The 20375-nt window shown below is 46.8% G+C and overlaps 1 protein-coding gene across 1 annotated transcript in view; it reads left to right on the forward strand.

Moving 5' to 3' along the window:
- Nucleotides 1-388: 388 nt before the first annotated feature.
- Nucleotides 389-20375, forward strand: part of HPRT1 (hypoxanthine phosphoribosyltransferase 1) — a 60287-nt gene continuing 40300 nt past the window's right edge. The window contains exon 1 of the mRNA XM_068250952.1: nt 389-528. Within this exon, the coding sequence (XP_068107053.1) occupies nt 508-528 (21 nt within the window). The 5' untranslated portion in view covers nt 389-507. The remainder of the gene's footprint in view (nt 529-20375) is intronic.

A 20375-nucleotide genomic window follows, 5' to 3' on the forward strand; every position in this document is an offset into this window, starting at 1 on the left:
AGCCCTAACAGAGTCTATTATTATTATTATTGTATTTATAAAGCGCCAACATATTACGCAGCTATCAAACTGTCTGGAATTTGATGAGAAAAATCAATGAGTATTGCCACCATCCCAGCAGCATGCTTTTTGCACGTATTCACAGTATTTGTATGTCACTGATCCTCTCTTCCTGTGGCCAGGTCACCACAGCTGGGTGAGAGGCAGTGCTGGATGGACATGCAGCCAGCCAGGCACCAGCACAGGATGTGTACGGTCCTGAGGCATGCTGACACGTGAGAGACTCATCACTATACATACAACATGGGGTGATGCTGCTGCTGTTGTGCTTCTCCTCCCTTTCAGAGGTGAGTGGGCGGGGCTCCGGCGAACGGGAGGGCGGGCCCGGGGAGGCCATGTGTGTGAGCTGAGCTTCGGCCTGCAGTAGTGCAGCCCTCAGAGAGGTGCCCCCGGCAAAGGACACGGATAGTCTCCTGCAGTGCTCCTGCCTCTGCCTGCACGTCAGACATGGCGAGTCCCTGTGTGGTGGTGAGTAACACACCGGCCCGGCGCTGCCAGACGCCCATCTCATGGAAAGGAAGGTGACACAGCCGCGCACACCGGAGACTTCCAGCCAGTGCATTGGGGTGTGATCAGGCGCCATGGCAACAACAAGCAGCGGCAGAGGTGTGCCTGTGCTGGGGATGGCGGGAGAGGGGCTGCAGGAAGTCACGAGGCGCCTGGCACGCACGCACTCTCGCCGCATGGAGGGGGTGTCAGGGGTTCTGAGGAAGAGGTGCATAGGGGGGCGTGGGAGGAGACGGGGAGATCAGGTGTCCTGTGGCAGAGCGTCAGGGGCTACACTTGTGCATAGATCCCAGTTCTGTGAGGAAAGCCCTGGGTGCTCTGAAGAAGCAGGTGTGTTCTTGTTCCTGTACAGTACAGGCGCCACATTGTGCAGCACAGCTGGGAAGGCACTTGTGGAGTGGCGATTGCTGTCCTCTCCTGTAGCTGAGCTGCTAGTGAAAGGGGTTCACATGGTACATTATAAAGATCATCTTAGGGCCGGTGTTCCAACATTTTAGCATACCCGACAAAATAGCATACAAATGCAACTGGGCATGTGCAAAGTCATGCAGGTCATACATTAACCCCATAATGCCCATCAGCAGCAACACCGGTTCACGTGGAAGGCAGGCGGCGTTGGGGGTGGCTGGGAAGCCGCCTCTTCCTGTGATGTCTTGTTTGGGGGCGGCGGTATGGCGATCGTTGGCCTCCTGCCACGATTGGCATTTCTCGTTGCCGCAAGGGGACATGAAGCTGTGGTGGCAAGCCAACCCTGGACGTCGCATGAGACTTCTAGGGCCGGTGTAGTTAAATTTTTTGCAACTTTATCAGATTTTGCAACTGGTTGCACTTATTTATAGTTATAACTATCAGAAAGTGCAACCTAACCATTGACTTCAACCTATCTGTATCAGGAAATGCATCCCAAGCAAACCCTGTTCTCACAGAGAACCCCCCCCCCATACCCCCCGGAGGGAACAATTCCTCCCCCTCCTCTTGCTCAACTAATAACCTTCCCTGCAGGGAACAATTCCCCCCCCCCTCCCCTCTTGCTCAACTAATAACCTTCCCTGGATGAAACAATTCCCCCCCTCTTGCTCAACTAATAACCCCCCCCCACTGGAGGGAACAATCCCCCCTCTTGCTCAATAACCCCCCTGGAGGGAACAATCCCCCCCCTCTTGTTCAACTAATAACCCCCCTGGAGGGAACAATCCCCCCTCTTGCTCAACTAATAACCCCCCCCCCTGGAGGGACCAATCTACCCTCTTGCTCAACTAATAACCCCCCCCCCCCCCCCCCCTGGAGGGAACAATCCCCCCTCTTGCTCAACTAGTGGTGGCTGGATAGAGTACTGGTTAAGGGCTCTGCCTTTGACATGGGAGACCAGGGTTCGAATCCTGGCTAGGTCAAGTACCTATTCAGTAAGGAGTTCAAGGCAAGACTCCCTAACACTGCAGGGTGGCCTCTTGAGCGTGTCCCAGTGGCTGCAGCTCTTGAGCGCTTTGAGTCCGACAGGAGAAAAGCGCTATACAAATGTTCGGATTATTATTATATTAACTAATAACCCTCCCTGGAGGGAACAATTCCCCCTCTTGCTCAACTGATAACCCCCCCTGGAGGGAACAATTCCCCCCCCCCCTTGCTCAATAACCCCCCCTGGAGGGAACAATCGCTCCTCTTGCTCAACTGATAACAATCCCCCCCTTTCTTGCTCAACTAACAATCCCCCCCCCCCTCTTGCTCAATTAATACCCCCCCCCCCCCCCCCCCCCGGAGGGAACAATCCCCCTTCTAGCTCAACTAATAATCCCCCGTCCCAGAGGGAACAATCCCCTTTCTAGCTCAATGGGATCCGTGGTTGCAAAAAATTACAGGTGTGTTAACTGAGAAGCCATGCCTATGCAGTTATACACTGTCCTCTATGGCAAGTTGCAAAATATAATGGGTTGCAAAATTTCTCATTACACCTTCCGAAACGACAAATTAAATCAGGATCGGAACGCTGCGTTTGCGTAATCGCTGGTACCCGCGTAATGCTAAACGCTCCCATTTACTTGAATGGGAGCATTTAGCCGATGAGTCCTGAACACTTGGAGGTAAACGCCGCCCTTACTGGGATACCCCATATTCTGACGAGCTCTGGACTGACTCTGCTGAAGGTAGAGAGAGGAAGCCAGAGAGTCCAGTGTTCAATTCCTGGCTACTGTTCTCCCTTTTGTTTGCTTGGCTCTTCTTTGGACACTGAGGTTACCTCCAACAACCTAAGAGCATGCTGTTTGGTCCTGAATTGACTAGACTGTGGTAGGGATTATTATTGATTTTTGTGTTTAAATAGTTTTTATTGGGGTTTTTAAAAAAAAAAAAAGATTTTTAAAGCGCCAACATATGCCGTGGTGCTGTACAAAGTAAGAAACAAACATGGGGTACATAATACAGACAATGGTGTACACCAATATACAAGATACATAATTAGAGACAAAATACAAAAATGATATAACATATAAAATACAGAAGTAGTAATGACAGTGATAAAAGTAACATTATGAATAGAAAGGGGGGATGTGAAATAATGAGTTCATTTCACCTTTACTCTCCAAGGCATCGTTCCCTCACTATAGGTTGAGTTGTGCAGTGAAACAGCATGTCAGGGCACACAACCGTTTTGCTGTTCAACTGTGTGGGCATGTTTATATCTGTGTCATAATGGATTGTGTTATCCTAGTACATTAACAAGGTCTGATAGGATAATGGGTATGAAAATGTGCGCACGCCATAGAAATTGACCAGGCTTTGAAATAAAGCCTGTGTACGCGTGGTGTTATGCAATGCACATAGTGTGAAGGAGGCTAATTAAGTTTACTGTGTAAAGTGCTTAAAAAAAGTAGAACTACATAACTGTAAATGCATAGTCCTACCTTAATCATTTCCCTAGGCATCTGTGTCCATGCCAGCTAATTGTGCATGAGTGGAGCTGTGGGTATGCGTGGTGGGTTGCTGCTGCGCTTGTGAGTTGCGCTAAAGATGGAAATGGAGTACTAGTTCTATATAAAAGTTTATTTTTTTTCTCTTTACATGAGCTTTTATCATAAGTAGGCTTTTATTAGGTATATATACTATCAAATGGCATACTGAAGTGAAACTAAAAACAAACTGTTGAATTTATAAAGCTTGTTTAACTACTTACATACCAGCAGTCTCTGGCCCCTAAAAGTGTACCAGAGCTGTGGATAAAAGATTTGATACTCACCCGCAGCCTCCTCCTGCATAAACATGTCTGTGATCCATGCCATCCTCCAGCGGTCTGATCAGCCCCAGTAACCGGATCAGTCTGGTCCAGTCTGGGGCTTCTGCGCATGGGCAGTAGACCCAGATTGACACCACTGAGCATGTTACCAGGGCTGAATGGCAGAAAGCGGGAGGACGGTGTGGGACACAGATGTATTTATGCAGCAGGAAGAAGCCGCAGGTGAGTATCAAATCTTTTATCCACAGCTCTGGTTTACTTTAAGGACCAGAGACTGCTGGTACTGCAAAACAGCATAAACCGGTGCTTACTCATTTGCTGCGCTGATTCGCCGGTTACGGCACTCTTCCATCGCCACAGGTCCCTCTCTCTGCCACCTATAATGGCAGAGCTCTGTGTGCCGGGCAGCGAACGCTTTCATTGGCTTCTGACCAGGGCTGTGGCGTCGTAATTGGAGTAGAAGTCAGAGGAATTTTGGGTATCTGGAGTCAGAGGTTTCATGAACTGAGGAGACAGTCAGATGATTTTTGTACCAAATCCATAGCCCTGGTAAGTATTAGACTAAGGCGTGGGATTCGAGGAGTCCAAACTAATTTAGGTACCTGCAGTTGTAGTGGTGGTTTCATAAACTGAGGAGTCGGATGATTTTTGTACAGACTCCACAGCCCTGCTACTGACCGTGTCCATTAGTGTAAGTCAATGGAACTGGCTTACAGTGATGACCAGTTCAGGAGCCAATGAAATCTGCTCCTGACTGGCTCAGAGTGCTGATGGCAGGGTGAGTGGGTTGCGACTGGGGCAGAGTGTTGCAATCGGCTGGACAGCGCAGTGACGATTGTTGAAATCTATGTCCTGTCAGAGCAGCACAGCCACAAACAGGACATGTATTTCAACCGCACTAGTCTGGAAGCGGTTATTCTAGCCCTATAAACAAGCCTAAGGTCATGATGGGAACAGTCCAAAATATTGCTTATTCATGAGCAGCTCCATGCTACTGCGCAGTTATGGCAGAGCTCACTCTGGTGCAGAGCTTGTGCAGGAGACGATTGTGGTCATAATGTTCCAGAGGGTCCTGGGCAGTGGTAGAGATCTGGAGGGCAGTGTGAGAAGTTTCTGGAAGATCCAGAGGCTTTCCTCTACTTAGGTAAGCATTTGGGCACTAGTCTATTTTAGGAGACCCAGCAGGAAATTTCCTCCATAAGGAAATTCTGCTAAAGTGATTGGGTGGATGGCACCCTCTCGAACTGCTAGGTTTTCAATAGGTTGTTGTGATGGGCAAAATAGTGTGAGCGTAGTTTACACCGCTTTGCAGGGCTGTTGAGTCGGTACAAAAATCCTCAGTCCAACTCCTCAGTTTCTGATTCCCCCAACTCCTCAAATTTGCATGTAACAATTTTGTTGATTGAAAGTATATAACATAAAAGACATTTCATCGCTGCCAAAGCTTAGGAATTTTAATGTTATATTAAAATGGAATCTGCTTTTGGGAACCAAAAGCTCTTAGCCAGGAAGCTGACACTCTACCCATTTCAGCCATCTCGGCCTGTCATTGCCAATGTGAATGCCCCAGCAAGTCATCTGTATAAGATTCACTGGAGCCCCATATCAGCCGGGTTTCAGCGTGTAGCCTTGCCACTTTGCAGAAAGAGGCCTCTGCCTTTTCTGTATCTGGTATAGAAAAGGCCAGGGCCATTTTCTGCAATGGGGCAGATTGATTCACCAGAACCCACCTGATACAGGGTTCCAGTTAATCTTACAATGTGTTAAGACAATGTATTTGGACATTCTAACTTTTAAGCATTAGTTTAAAGGTAGCCATACATCTAGCGATGATGGGCCGATTTGAGCAAGAGACAAATCTCTCTCTAATCAAATCTGAATAGAGAGATCTGTTGGATGCCCATACACCACAGGCCGATTTCCGTTCAATTTCATACTAAAACCTTGCATTGCCGCTGTCGCCCCCCCCCCCCCCCTGCAACGTGTGATGTGCCTCCCAGTGCACTATACATTACCTGTCCGCAGTTCTTCATTCATCCTTGCGCCCAGCATGCATGCGTCCTGTACCTGGGTAAGACAACATTTCTTGTTCACACTTGGGCCAATTGTGTTACTGCTCTCCAAAATGCAGCCAATCATGCAGTCCAATTCGGGCTAAGTTCCACCAGCGAAATGCTCTGATACCTCTGCGGGCGGGACTTAGCATGGGTTAGCCTGCATTCTGATTGGCTGCATTCTAGAGTGAGGCTGCATGATTGGCCCAAGTGTGAACAGTAAGTTCAGGACGCATGGTGAGATTCATTTTGCCTGGCTATGCAGCTCTAAGGTATTCTAGACCTTGTAGTCCATCCACCAAATGTGCATCCTTGCTAAAGAGTAACAGTGGCGCTATCCACTATTGTATGCTACAAGTAATGGAAAGGCGGCCCCCTTTGCCAGCCCAAAATGTCCAAGTGCGGCCGCTGGATGCTCCGGCCAGCTGCCACCCGTGTATCAATGTGTGTGATTTGACTGAGTCTGTGGTGCCAATTGCTGGTGGTGCATTTTTGCCGCTAAAAAAAAAGTTTGGAAAACAGTTTAAAGTGGACCTGAACTCTTGCACAGGACAGAAGGAAAACATAGACAAATGCACCCTGTATGTATTTAGAGAGTTTAGCCTGTTTAATTCCCCCTCATTTGTGTCTAATCACAAGTTGAAATCTGATCTCTCCCCTGTGTCACATGACCGAGATGGCAAATCAGCTCATTTGAAAGCAAATGCTGTAAACAATATGTCTGCTCCATGAATCAGGAAGTAGAAACAGTGCAGATTTTAGTATTTGGATCAGCTGTAATAAACTATTTTTGCTTAAAGGTTTTTTTATGCTGTTATGTATCTTTTAGAGCAGAGAGAACGCTCTGAGTTCAGGTCCGCTTTAAAGGAAACCTGAAGACTCAAAAAAAGACTGTGGTCGCATTCACAGTGGGACGTTGCGGTTTTTAATGCGTCATTAAAGTCGCAAAGCGTCTGTGCTAAGAGGTAACGCACTGCAAGCAGCGAGTTACAACGCAACATTTTCAACACGACTTTAAAGAGAGTCTGAAGCGAGAATAAATCTTGCTTCAGAGCTCATAGTTAGCAGGGGCATGTGTGCCACTGCTAAACCGCCGCTATCGCATCGCTAAACGGGGGTCCCTGACCCCCCCCCTAAATCCCCTCGGTGCAGCGGGGAAGCGCTTCCTGGTTGGAGCAGGGCTAACCGCAGCAGCCCTGCCCCACGCGCGTCTGTCAGCGCGTATCTCCGCCTCTCCCCCGCCCCTCTCAGTCTTCCTTCACTGAGAGGGGCAGGGGAGAGGCGGCGATGCGCCGCTGATAGACGCGACTGGAGGCAGGGCTGCAGCCGTTAGCTCTGCCTCCCAGGAACGACCAAGTCTTGCGGGGGTGGGTTTGGGGGTGAAGGGACCCCCGTTTAGCGGCGCAATAGCGGCGGTTTAGCAGGGGCACACATGCCCCTGCTAACTATGAGCTCTGAAGCGAGATTTTTTCTCGCTTCAGAGTCTCTTTTAACGTCGCACTGTGAATGGCACATAGGATTAGCATTGCAGTGCGGCCAGCTGCGTTTATAAGACTTCAGAACGCAGCTCCACAACGTGGCACTGTGAATGCGACCTCTCGCTTACCTGCAGCCACCCTGTGCGTCCTCTGCCGCGGCTTACTTTCACTTTCCAGTCTAGAGGCAGGTACATTTAGTGGAAGATCGGTGTACAGACAATGCAGTTCTGCTCTATGGGGAGTGGGAAGAACACCAAAGAGGCACCACATTGTGGCAACTCCCTTTGGAGTTCTTGCTGAGAACAAGTGACATTAGGTGAGGTTATTTGTCCTAGTGGAATGGAGGCACAGTGATATTGAGATTACTTTTAGGACCGAGACACGTGAAGTTTCTAGTCAAAATGATCAGTATCACCGCTGACTGAGGACTATGTGCTCTGTTGGAGCGAGAATTGCAGTGCAGCATGTTGAGCAGAAGTCAGAATTTAACATGTACATGGGGAAAGTTCAGATCATGTTTCATTTATGTAAATATAGGCATGGAAAACAGAGGTTGAGGCCCCTTCCTCTTTCGAAGTTTTACATTCTATACATATATGGTTATCAGTACTACAGATTTCTCTTGTATGCAACCTTGCAGAAAGTGTGTTTGTGACAAAGAGGAACTTTGCTGCGGTTCCCTCTTCACTGACTTGTTTGTACCTTCCTGCGTCTTTCAGTGTGTTCATATTCTTTGCCTGACAGAAGCTGGCAAATCAGAAGTACAGCTTTATCTTACCATATTGCCTGTGTATTCACCTGTGTGCAGTGAGGATAAAATGTGGTGCTAGAAGGTATTTTAGATGTTTTTATCGCAGTTTTTTTTTTTTTTTTTTTTTTTTTTTTTTTTTTTTTTGCCTCAAGTCAAATGAAGAGAAAGATGGGCACCGCTGCATAAAATACCCTTTATTGTGACCGGGTTGACACAATGATTACAGCAGTGGGGACACTGTCTCTGATGAAGCAAGGTTAATCCTTGTGAAACAGCTGTCAGACATCTTTCCTCCCCCCCACTGCTGTAATCAGTGTGTCAACCCGGTCACAATAAAGGGTATTTTATGCAGCGGTGCCCATCTTTCTCTTCATTTGACTTGGATCGTGTACTGCATTGGAGCACGCTGCAGGTAAGCCCAGTGTGACCTGGGATCCATCCTTGCCGCATTTAGTGCCAGTTTTCGCTCTTTCTTTAATTTTGAATTTTTTTTTTTTCCTCATACAATTTTATGACTATTGCTCGGCAGGGATCGTTACACGACCTTTCGGAGACGGTGTGTGGCTGTAGGGATGCGTTGCAAGCCGCTAGACTAGCAATGCATCTGGTGGTATGCAAGGGGGTTGGAGGGCTGATGGAGTGGCGCATAAGGAGCATCACAGTAGGTGGGGTGAGTAGGGAGAGCAAAGTTCTTGGCCTGAGTCGATCAGCCAGATCACCAACGTGCTAATGGTTTTTAGGTGCTGCCATATACACACTAGATCAGGCATGGGCAAGCTTGGCTCCCCAGCTGTTAAAGAGAACCCGAGGTCGGTTTGAAGAATGTGATCTGCATACAGAGGCTGGATCTGCCTATACAGCCCAGCCTCTGTTGGTCTCCCAAACCCCCCTAAGGTCCCCCTGCACTCTGCAATCACTCATAAATCACAGCCTCACACAGTGTCGCAGCTGGCTGTGTTTTTCTCTATAGTGTCAGTCTGCTGCTCTCCCCACCTCCTGCAGAACTCTGGTCCCTGCCTGCCTCCCTTCCCTCCCCGCTGATTAGAAAGAAGGGAGGGGGGCAGGGACCAGACCTCTGCAGGAGGCGGGGGAGCAGCCGAGACTGACACTACAGATGTAAACACAGCCAGCACAGCGCGGCTGTGATTTGTCTGATTGCAGAGTGCAGGGGGACCTTAGGGGGGTTTGGGAGACCAACAGAGGCTGGGCTGTATAGGCAGATCCAGCCTCAGTATGCAGATAACATTCTTCAAACCCACCTCGGGTTCTCTTTAAGGAACTACAAGTTCCACAATGCATTTGCCTTTGAGTCATGAATGTGGCTGTAAGACTCCTGCAATGCATTGTGGGACTTGTAGTTCCTTAACAGCTGGAGGGCCAAGTTTGCCCATGCCTCAACTAGATTCTCAGCAGAGGGTAGTTATTGCTCACCTTGGCCGAGTTTTTAAAGGGAACCAGAGAGGACGAAGAAAAGCTTGTATACATACCTGGGGCTTCCTCCAGCCCCATACGCCTGGATCGCTCCCACGCCGCCGTCCTCCACTTGTTGGAACCGCCGGTACCGGGTTCCGTCATTGCCGCAAGTCGGCCGGCGGACGCGGCCAATTCTCCGCATCACGGGGCTCCCTCCATACAGGTACGCGTGCGGCCGCCTACTGCGCAGCCGCATGCGTACGGGTATGGAGGGAGCCCCTGTGATGCGGACAATTGGCCGCGTCCGCCGGAAATGACGGGCCCGGTACCGGCGGATCCAGGAAGTGGAGGATGGCGGCGTGGGAGCGATTCAGGCTTATGGGGCTGGAGGAAGCCCCAGGTAAGTATACAAGCTTTTTTCTATTTAAACGTAGCATTCCTCTCTGGTTCCCTTTAATGCTATCTTGTGCGTGCTTTATGTGTATGCTTTACGTGCATGCACTTGCGCTCAGATGGTCACACCAGGCTAAAGGTTCATACACACTCGATTAAACGCTGCCAAAGAGTCTGCCAAAAATATGGGAGCCACCCGACTGTCCCCTTGCGTCAGCGAGAGATCCAGCCTGCTATATCATCTCAGCCAAACAATGCTGACACTGGGGTTCTCCTTCCCTACCTTTCCCCCTGTTGCACCCTGCTCATCCCTCCTATGCCTCTTCAGCCTACAGTCTGTACAGCATCAGGCCCTGAACTGCTGCTTGAGTGATCCACTCCCTTCACAAAGTGTTAGACCAAGCTCTTCCGTGGAGATACTGTAGAAGTGTGCTAAAGCTGATATGACCCTGATGCCCAAGGGTCACAACCCAAAAAACAAGAACAGCACCGCTCAGATTGTTTGTTTGATCCATTCCCTTTTGCAGATCTCTTCAGTGGAGGTGTTCACACAATAAAGATTATGTAAAACCATACAAACAACCTCTCAACAGAGGTAACTAAGGCTGGAAATGATGGGATGTGTCCAATAGGAAATAAAATATTTAAGGCTAGGTTCACAGTAGGATGTTGTAAAGTTGCAACAAAAAAGTGGTAACCTAGATTACCGCTGCGTTACTGTGGCATAAAGTAGGTACAGTAAAGCATGCAGTCAATGAAGTGTGGTTTCCTGTACCTGGTAACGTGCTTTTAGAGGTAATGCACTGCAGCAGTTCATTATTATACTACACGTTACAATGCAATGCTAATATCACACTGTGAACGTCGCATAGTTTTAATTGCAGTGCGGTAAGCTGTGTTACAAGACTTTATAACGCAGCACCGCAATGTCCTACTGGGAACCTAGCCTAAAGGCTGTTTAAAAAAGGAGTTAAGTGTTGGCTTGCCTACATAATAAAGATGATGATGGATTCAACAAGATGTATTGATGAAGCACAGATGACAGGCAACCTGTTCTTCAGATCAATAAGATGTGCTTGGAGCACCTCAAAAGATTTCAGAGTTTTTCAGTGTGTGTGAAGCATGGAGTGTTCTAGCAGTGATGCTGTAAACTGAACAATTAAAATTGTTAAACAAACCTGTTTTGAAAATAAACCATTGTAAGTAGCCCTACTCCTAAACTGGACCTTCCAGAAATCCCCGTCTTGATCTAGATATATGTGCCCATTCATTTATGGATTGCCACAGAGTGATCAGTTCCTTCTACATCGAACTGCTAGATGCAGCGCAATGCAATATTTCGGCGACTTAGCGCCACTCCAGTCCCTGTCCCACTGATATCTTATCGAGATTTTCTCTCTGGTCAGATCAATCCTGTTTTTTGTTTTTATTTTATTTATTTATTTATTAATTTTTTTTTTATTTTTTTTTTTGCAAGTCAATCAAATTATGAACTGTGTGCTTGCTGGTGCAATTTAAATGCAGCCACATTGCAGCAGTAATAACCAAGGGGTGACACGTGGTGGTGTTGCCTGGTGGCAGTGGACTGTGACATGTAGAGTCTTGAGCATGGTTGGGGTGCCTATCTAGCGCTGGTACCCAGTGTCCGTACGGTGCACGAGAAGAGGCCTTTTAAATAGCCACCCAATGTGGCAAGATGATCGATTCCTCTGATAGGAATTCTTACTATACACAGAACCTCAATGTTCTATAAATCTATAGTATTTCAGCATTTTATTGTTCAACACAGTGCAATGCTATGGCCTAAAGATCAGCTATTACACTCACACCCAGTCAACCTAGATATTCTGACCTGTCTGATCGATGCTTTTATTTTATTTTTTTTGGGGGGGGGGGGGTCCAAGATCGATTTGAAATGTGATCAGACTTTTTGTGTGAATCAATTATCAGCAGATTTTATTACATCTGCAGGCAATTCTATGGAAAAATTGGTGAGTGAATAGGCAAAATTTACACTAGTCATTAAAGCCATAGATTCTTAACTTTCTACAGTGAGAAAAAAGAAACACAGGCTAGTGCTATGTAGTCTTGTGGCTGTACATGCATGATTATCTCATCATGTCACATGTGCTTTCAAATGCCCTTTAACCTGCTCTTTTTAAATATAATAGTTCAATTATGTGCCACAGCACATACTCTGTCCAAGCGTTAAGTATTTGCTCTATAAAAATCTCTTCCCAAGGCCTATCCAGGGCTGCCTGTCAAATACCTCAAACAAGATAATCACTCCAGTTTGAAGGGCCCATTTCTACTCCATGCCAATTCGCATTGTTTATTTGCATCAGTACCTAAAGATATGCAATTTCAATTGAATTGTTTTTCAATGGAATAGTTTCTATTGAATGTCCTTTAATATCCCTGTGGAAACGGGCCTTAACCACTTTGTCCACTGCTACAGTATATCTACGGCATCTGTGGCACCCTCCAAGCCACCATGACGTGAATATACTGATTAGCTTGCAGCCCTACTGGCACTGACAACTGCAATGCTAATTGGTGAAAGGGAACAGGTTTCCTTGTAGCCAGAGAGCCCCCCCCCCCCCCCCCCCCCCCGCGGATAAACGATCACCGCTTATCAGTCCATCGACAGACTGTACACACGCTGTACTGTCTGCTGAAAACCCGCCCAGCAGGAGGCGACGACGGACCCGTCGTTGCCTTCCGTCAAACGTGTGTACTAGCATTTACTGTTACAAATTTTTGCCTTGATTTTGACTGCTCTCTGCCTGCACCAACGTCTGCCTGGATTTTAACAACTCTCTGCCAGCCGCCTGCACCGACGTCTGCCTGGATTTTGATTACTCTCAAGCTGGCCACTAACGGTCCAATTTCTAGCAAAAAATCGTTAGAGCGATCAGAAATTCTAATCGGAAGTGGAATATTGTAGTACATCGTTCACTACACCATCAACGAACCAATCTTTGCTTCCTATCTATCACCACCAACAAAAAATCCATTTTTTTTTCACTCGTTATTAATCGATTGTGTCCACCAATGGAGACTATTTACAACCAATCCGATCAGAATTTCTGATCGCTCGAACGATTTTTTTTTTTTTTTTTGCTAGAAATTGGACCATTAGTGGCCACCTTCAGCTGCCTTATTTGTACAGTTTCACAATATCTTAAGTTTATTCATAAACTTAATTCAACAAATGTGTGTTCTAGTCTTTTTATTTATATGAAGAATGTTTACCAGGTTTTTTACCTGATATATTTAGGAGGCCTAAAATTCTTGGGTGTGGGGAAAAAAAAAAGGTACCGCTTTGGACAGAAATGCACCACCAGGGATGTTAAAGGGGAACTGAAGAGCGGTATATGGAGGCTGCCATGTTTATTTCCTTTAAAGCAATACCAGTTGCCTGGCAGCCCTGCTGATCCTCTTCCTCTAACACTATTAGCCATAGCCCCCGAACAAACATGCAGCAGATCAGGTGTTTCAGACTTTAAAGTCAGATCTGACAAGACTAGCTGCATGCTTGTTTCTGGTGTTATTCAGATACTACTGCAGAGAACTAGACCAGCAGGGATGCCAGGAAACTGGTATTGATTAAAAGGAAATAAATATTGCAGCCTCTGTATACCTCTTCAATTCCCCTTTAATAGCAGGGCTGTGGAGTCGGTACAAAAATCTTCCAACTCCAGTTTATGAAACCGCGGCTCCGACTCCTTAGTCTAATACTTAACAGGGCTGTGGATTTTGTACAAAAATCATCCAACTCCCACTCCCAACTCCTCAGTTTATTAAATCAATGACTCCAACTCCGGGTGCCCAAAATTGCTCTGACTCCACAGCCCTGGTTAATAGGAAATAAATATGGCAGCCTCTATAGCCTTCTTGCAACAGGATTGGTAGTGACAGATGAAGTCACTACTGAAGGAGACCTGGAATGAGTGGTGGGATGGATAAGAGAATCAGACAAGGACAAGAATACTGAGATTGAAGAGACTAGAATAGAGGAGGATCAATAGCATCTAATGCAGAGAAAAGGTGAAGGCAGGAGGGGAAGATGCCTTGTGATTTCATATACGGGTCCCGTGTGCTTAGAAGTTTTTCCTCCAGTTCAGCAATAACACACATTAAACTGGAAAAGTCACATTAATAAGGAAAATTAACAGAAGCCTCTTGAACTGAATGCCATATACGCTAGCCACATGACAGCCTGACATCAAGCTTAATTAACATCACCATGCTTCAAAAAGCGAAACAGTTACATCATTCAATGCTTGCATTACTCAATGTACTCATCCTAGTTGCTCATCCGCTCCTGTAAAAAGTTCACTCTTACTATGAATAGTCTATTCTATTCTATGCATCTTCAAAACCACATTCAAAGCACCCCCATAATGGCCAGCCAGATGGCCCACCCTCCACCTAGGCAGCCCCCTCGGTGGCCAGATCGCTATAAAAAATGATCAGAAAGCAGCCTGACTCACCTTATCTCGTTCCAGCGATCAGCCTGCAGCCCGAGCATCCGATCCCCTGCTCTGCACGCAGCCCTGTGATGCTAAAAAGCCGGGTCCCGGCTTGACGTCATCAAGCCGGGACCCGGGTAACCGGCATTACACGGCTGAGTTCAGAGTGGGGATCGGAGGCTCGGGCTGCAGGCTGATCGCTGGAACGAGATAAGGTGAGTCAGGCTGCTTGTTAATCACCTTTTTTAGCCGATCTGGCCACCGAGGGGAGAGATGAAGGATCGCTCATAAACAGCCTTATCAGTCCACCGACAGACTGTACACACGCTGTACTGTCTGCTGAAAACCCGCCCAGCAGGAGGTGACGACGGACCCGTCGTTGCCTCCCGTCAGACGTGTGTACGAGCCTTATGGCAGAAGCATTAAGCTCAGAAGCAATTGGGAATCAAATGACTAACAGAGCAGTCTGCCGTAGGGAACAAAGTGCAGGTAATGGTGTGAGGTGCTGCGGTAGGCTCATATGCTGCACACCAATCGCACCACTCAATAGCCAATAGATAACATCCTGTATTTTTCAAAATGAGTTTATCCACCATGGCAGTCAGGCGACACAGGGGAGAGATCACATTACAACTGCTAAACTTTGTATACATCCAGGCTGCATTTCTGTTTACCTTCTGTCCTGTGCCGATTGGTGTGTGTGATATAATATATATTCTATATATAATTTTTTTTTTTTTTTGTGTCCATTCAGTCGTATCTGACTCTGTGGGTTAGCTCTCCATGCTGTCCAATCTTGGACCATTTCTGCCAGTTGCCTTAAACTCAAGGCAACCCACAGCGCCGGGGAGGGGGCCGCCCGCACCCACCTCCCAATATTAAAAACAGGCACTTACCTTTAAAGAACAAGCGACACCCATGCTAACCTAGAAATAAAAACACGTATTTAAGTTGATAAATACTACTACTACTACTTACATAACAGATGTGTTGTGCTATCCACGTAATGATTCCTGTTGATTTTATAAAGGAAAAGCAGAAAATCCTATTCTAGGCAGTGGCCATCTTGCCAAGCTAATGCTGACATCATGTCCTCCCTGACTCTGGTTTTCTCCCCTCCCCTCCCTTCTCTTGCTCATTGTGTATTCATTAGCTGCCCTCCTCCCAGAGTCTTCAGACACTCCCACTGAGGTGTATTACTAGGAACTGATCTGTCTTTTTTATTTACACATCCAATCACTGAGGCTCCTCAGCCTTGCTTGTAAACACAGGTGATCAGAGGGTGTTTCTGATAAACAGCTAGATAGGGAAATAAAAGGAAGAGGAGGAATATATCATAGATAAAATGAACTCACAGCATTCAACTCTTTGGCACTAGGGCCAGTGCTCCTAAAGTATGTGATAACTACAAACCATAAGAGCAGAAAGTTTTGAATGCAGGATTAGCATCTTTATCAGTTAATACACTCAGACCAGTTGCTGTTGAAATTTAGATTTTTATGGTGACAATACCGCTTTAACGTCCATTACGTTCTGCTACATGTGCATTAACTTGGGGGCACCACATGGGAAAGGAGTAAAGTATGGGTCACCCCAAGCTTCGGAGCTCAGGGCTGGCTTACACACAACACTCCGGGGGGGGGGGGGAGGGGGGGTTTAGGAGGAAAGGCTCACCCCAGGGCTCACACCACCTAGTGCAAGCCATCCACGACCTGCCTCCATGCTTCACTCCTTTCTCATGTGGTGCTCCCAAGTTATGTGCATGTAGCAGAACGCAATGGACATTAAGGTGAGTGCCTGTTTTTAAATTTTGGGAGGTGGGTGCGTACGGCTCTTCCCAGCGCTGGCCACGCTGGGGGGGGGGGGGGGTTTGCCTGCACCTCCATGCCTCTCCCTCTGGGGTGCTATTGAGCTCTCCAGGCAGTGGGAGAGCTTTGGGGCATTGCGGCCTCCTGGTTGTATGGGGGCACTGGGAAGCCTCCCGGTGGCTAATGCAGCATGAACTAATTCCCGCAGGGCAACTGCTTTGCGGTATTTGTTTTTGACCCTGAATTATTTGGCGTGCGAAAGCAAATGCATATTTGCATGAGCAATGCTTCATAAGCCAATTAGGCCAAATTTGCAAAGCCAGATTTGTTAGGGTTAAACTTGATGTTTGATGTGTGCATTAATTTCTTGTGGTAAGTAATTATATAAATACATGGTACACTTCTGTTTTTCGCCTGCCCTGTGAAATATCACTTTAAAAATTTGTCCTGCCTCCACCACATGACGTCAGTGAGGTCACACCTACAGCGCGCACTGATTGGCCGCCGGGTCCCTGGAAGAATAGCAGGGATATGGGGATCCTGGCGGCCGAGGACAAACAAGGCAGCCTGGGGGAGAAGCCTGGGTCCAGCTGTGCAGCGCTGATCGCACGTGGGACCCAGGAATACAGAGCGTGCGGCAGGAGAAGCCAGCCTGAACTGAGCTCTGGCTTACCGCTTCTAGCTCCCAAAGCTCAGCCTGAGCTCAGTTTGGGATTAACCCTCCTGGCGGTTAATAAATTCTGCCAAATAGGCAGAAATACTTTTTTTTGTTTTTTTTGTTACATGTAAAGCTACCAGAGTGGTAGCTGCATGAAACACTAGAGGGGGCATGTGTCCCTCTAGTGCGATCGTCGCTGGCATCAATAGCAAACGGGGGAAAGTGTATATAACGCATTCCCCTGTTTGGCTTTTCCTGCCGCCATGGTGACGCTTGGAATGACGTCATGGACGTCAGACGCCTCCGATCCAGCCCTTAGCGCTGCCCGAAAGTCATTGGTCCGGGCATCGCAGGGCTCTGGCGGGGGGGCCTCTTCTGCCACTGCGTGCGGGTGATCGCTGTGATCAAGCTGTACGCACGGCTAGCAAAGTCCTCGCTGCGCGTACAGCACTTTAAATGGGGCGAATCGCCCCACCAGGGGCTGAGATATCCTCCTGCGCGGCATAGCCCGAGCTCAGCTTGGGCTTACCGCCAGGATGGTTAACGTCGGGGGGGTTAAACCATACTAGTTGCCTGGCAGTCCTGCTGATCTCTTTGGCTGCAGTAGTGTGAGAATCACTCCAGAAACAAGCATGAAGCTAATCGTTTTGGATCTGACAATTTCAGAAACACCTGATCTGCTGCATGCTTGTTCTGGTTCTGTCTAAAAGTAATAGAGGCAGAGAAATCAGCAAGCCGGTGGTATTTCTTAAATGGAAATAAATATGGCAACCTTCATATCCCCCTCACCAGAGCTGTGGATTTGGTTCAAAAATAATCTGACTTCCGACTCCTCAGTTTATGAAACCACCAACTCTGAGTTACAGCAGTTTTGGGTACCTGTAGTCTTGAGTCCACAGCCCTCTCTCTCACTTTAGTTGTACTTAACATGCTCAATCCTTTTTTCCCTGTACTATTTCTTTTTATGCGTATTCCTGTAGCAAATGCCTTTCCACTTTCGACCTACAGAACCACTTGAATAAAGATGCTAACCAGATTTACCTGTCCTCTCCTGACTTGTCTCCCACTATTCTAAAAAATGTTTTCACTTTATTGTGTTATTCACTTTGCTGTGGGTAAAGCTGTACTGTCATTACTTTTGGTAGCCTGAGGCCTCTTTCATACTTATCACATCACAGTGCTCTCCCCCGCTGCAACTCACAGGGGCAATTAAAGTAGTTGGAACCTTTTTTTCACCTTGTGTGATGGGATAGGATGGAAGTGGTCTGGCCGGTGCAGAGGCTGTAGCGTGTTGTTGTGCAGTGCGCATGGCACCACAATGAATCAATCGGAGTCATTGGCAACACAATCTTTACAGATGTCCGCAGTAGCAGTGCGGTGCCCAGGCGCAGATTGGGGGAGTTCAGGTTACTTACCTCCTGTCTGGCAGTTTGCACATCACTGAGGGCAGGCTCACGCTGATTTCCTGGTCAGAGCAGTCTGCCGTAGGGAACAAAGTGCATGTAATGGTGTGAGGTGCTGCGGTAGGCTCATATGCTGTACACCAATCGCACCACACAATATGTGTGAGAAAGTAGCCTCGATTGTTTCAGCTGATGATTTGTCTGTACGGGAATCTCCCAGCCAATGCAGCTGTCGCAGTTTTGGAGAGCAGGAATTTACGTCTTCTCTGGGCTCTACTCTCCATCTACTTTTTGGGCAAAGTGTGCATGACAAATCAATGCCTTGTCCGTTTGGAACTTCTTTATGGTTCAAAAACTTGTAAGATGGAGGTTTGTATTACTGGCCTTTCCTCTAATGGTATCGATACACTATACAATACTTTTTGCCCAGGTAGACTTAGGATACAACAAAAATCTATAATTGGGCAGAAATTGTAGTTATCCATGGTATTGCAATTGACATCCTGTGATGTGGTTTTTTTTTTAATTTTTTACCAAGGGATCTTGGTCGAAATGTCGATTGTGGGACAATCAGCGACACGATCAAATAGTGTATTAGTAGCTAGTACTAATATTAGTAGCTTCGTTTATGTGCAGTCTTCTATTTTTTTTCTACTTTTCTCCCCCCCCACCATTGGTTTGGATAATTATTACAGTAGAATCACTTTATAGTAAACTCCAAAGGACCATTAAGGCTACTTTCACAGTGGGACGTTGCGTTTTGATGCAACGTTAAAGTCGCAACTCTAACAACGCAACGTCCCAAAAATGTCACAACGCAACTCTATGCCCTCTTATCGTCGCATACAGGCAATGCAAAGTATGCTTCCAGGTCATTCCTGAGCATGTGTAAACACTCAACGCAGATAATTACGTGTATAACGCACAGCATGCAGCACTTTCTACTAACGCTACACGTTACACACAAACAACGTGTGCACTGTGAATGGTGCACAGACTTAGTATTGCTGTGCGTTAGTCCACGTTAAAACATTTTCTAACGTGCGACTTTAACGTCACACTGAAAGAGGCCTAAAAGTAGTTTACTATATCAGGATTGGTCATACATTGTATACAAACGCATTTGCTGGGACTGAGTTTACAATCTCCAGAGGTATAATATATTCTACTGTTTTTGTAGGTGTGGTTTTATCCAAGTTTTGTAAAGCCATTGCAGGCTATTTCATCATGTGTGTTCCTAAAGGAATTGAAGCATCTTGACATCGCTTTAGTTATTTTGCTATTTAGTTATTTTGCCTTCCTTTTATGCTTCTGTTAGCTGGTGATGCTGCAAGGGCTTTAATGCATTACATATCTTCTGATTGCAGCCACTGTTTAATATTAAGGACAAGCCAATCAAAGCTGAAACCCACTAAGAGCGCTTTGCTGAGCACTCTGTGATTTGAAAAGCTCTTGCTAATGTAATGCTGTGGATGTGACCCCACTAGAGCGGTGTGATATTTTTTTTTTTTTTTTTTTATAAAAATCCCCCATAGCATTGGATTAGCAAGAGCTTTTTCAAATCACTAGCACTTAGAAATTGCTCCTAATGGGTTTCTGGCCTTACAGCGTGTTAATTATTGTAGTGCAGTAGTCTCTAATCACTTACCACTGAAGAGCGAGGACATACCTTGCGAAACACATCCGATTCTTTTAGTTTGAAAAGTTTTTATGAAACAAATATGGGTGTAAAATAAAAATTACTTGTATCAAGTTTGGTACAGTAATCGGTTTAAAGAGTCTGAAGCGAGTTTAAATTCCTGTTTTTATCTTTTATTTATGTTCAGCATTATAGTGAGTGCTAAAACGCTGCTTCCTCAGAGGCAGAGCTTTGGGCTGTAGCTCTGCCTCTATAGGTGTCAATCCCCGCTGATCGCTGCCTCTCCCCGCCCCTCTCAATCTTCTTTCACAGAGAGGGGAGGGGCGGAGATATGCGAGGATTGACGCAAATGGAAATAGAGCTGCAGCTCAAAGCTCTGGCCCCCCGGGCAGCAAAATCCACGACTTTGAAAGTCGTGGATTTTTGACCTGGTATTTGGGGGGTAAAAAAAACACGTTCTGCCGCGGGATGCAGCGTTTTATCGCTCACTATGATGCTGAACATAAAAGA

The sequence above is a fragment of the Hyperolius riggenbachi genome, chromosome 8, assembly GCF_040937935.1.
Source record: "Hyperolius riggenbachi isolate aHypRig1 chromosome 8, aHypRig1.pri, whole genome shotgun sequence".
Classification (NCBI taxonomy): domain Eukaryota; kingdom Metazoa; phylum Chordata; class Amphibia; order Anura; family Hyperoliidae; genus Hyperolius; species Hyperolius riggenbachi.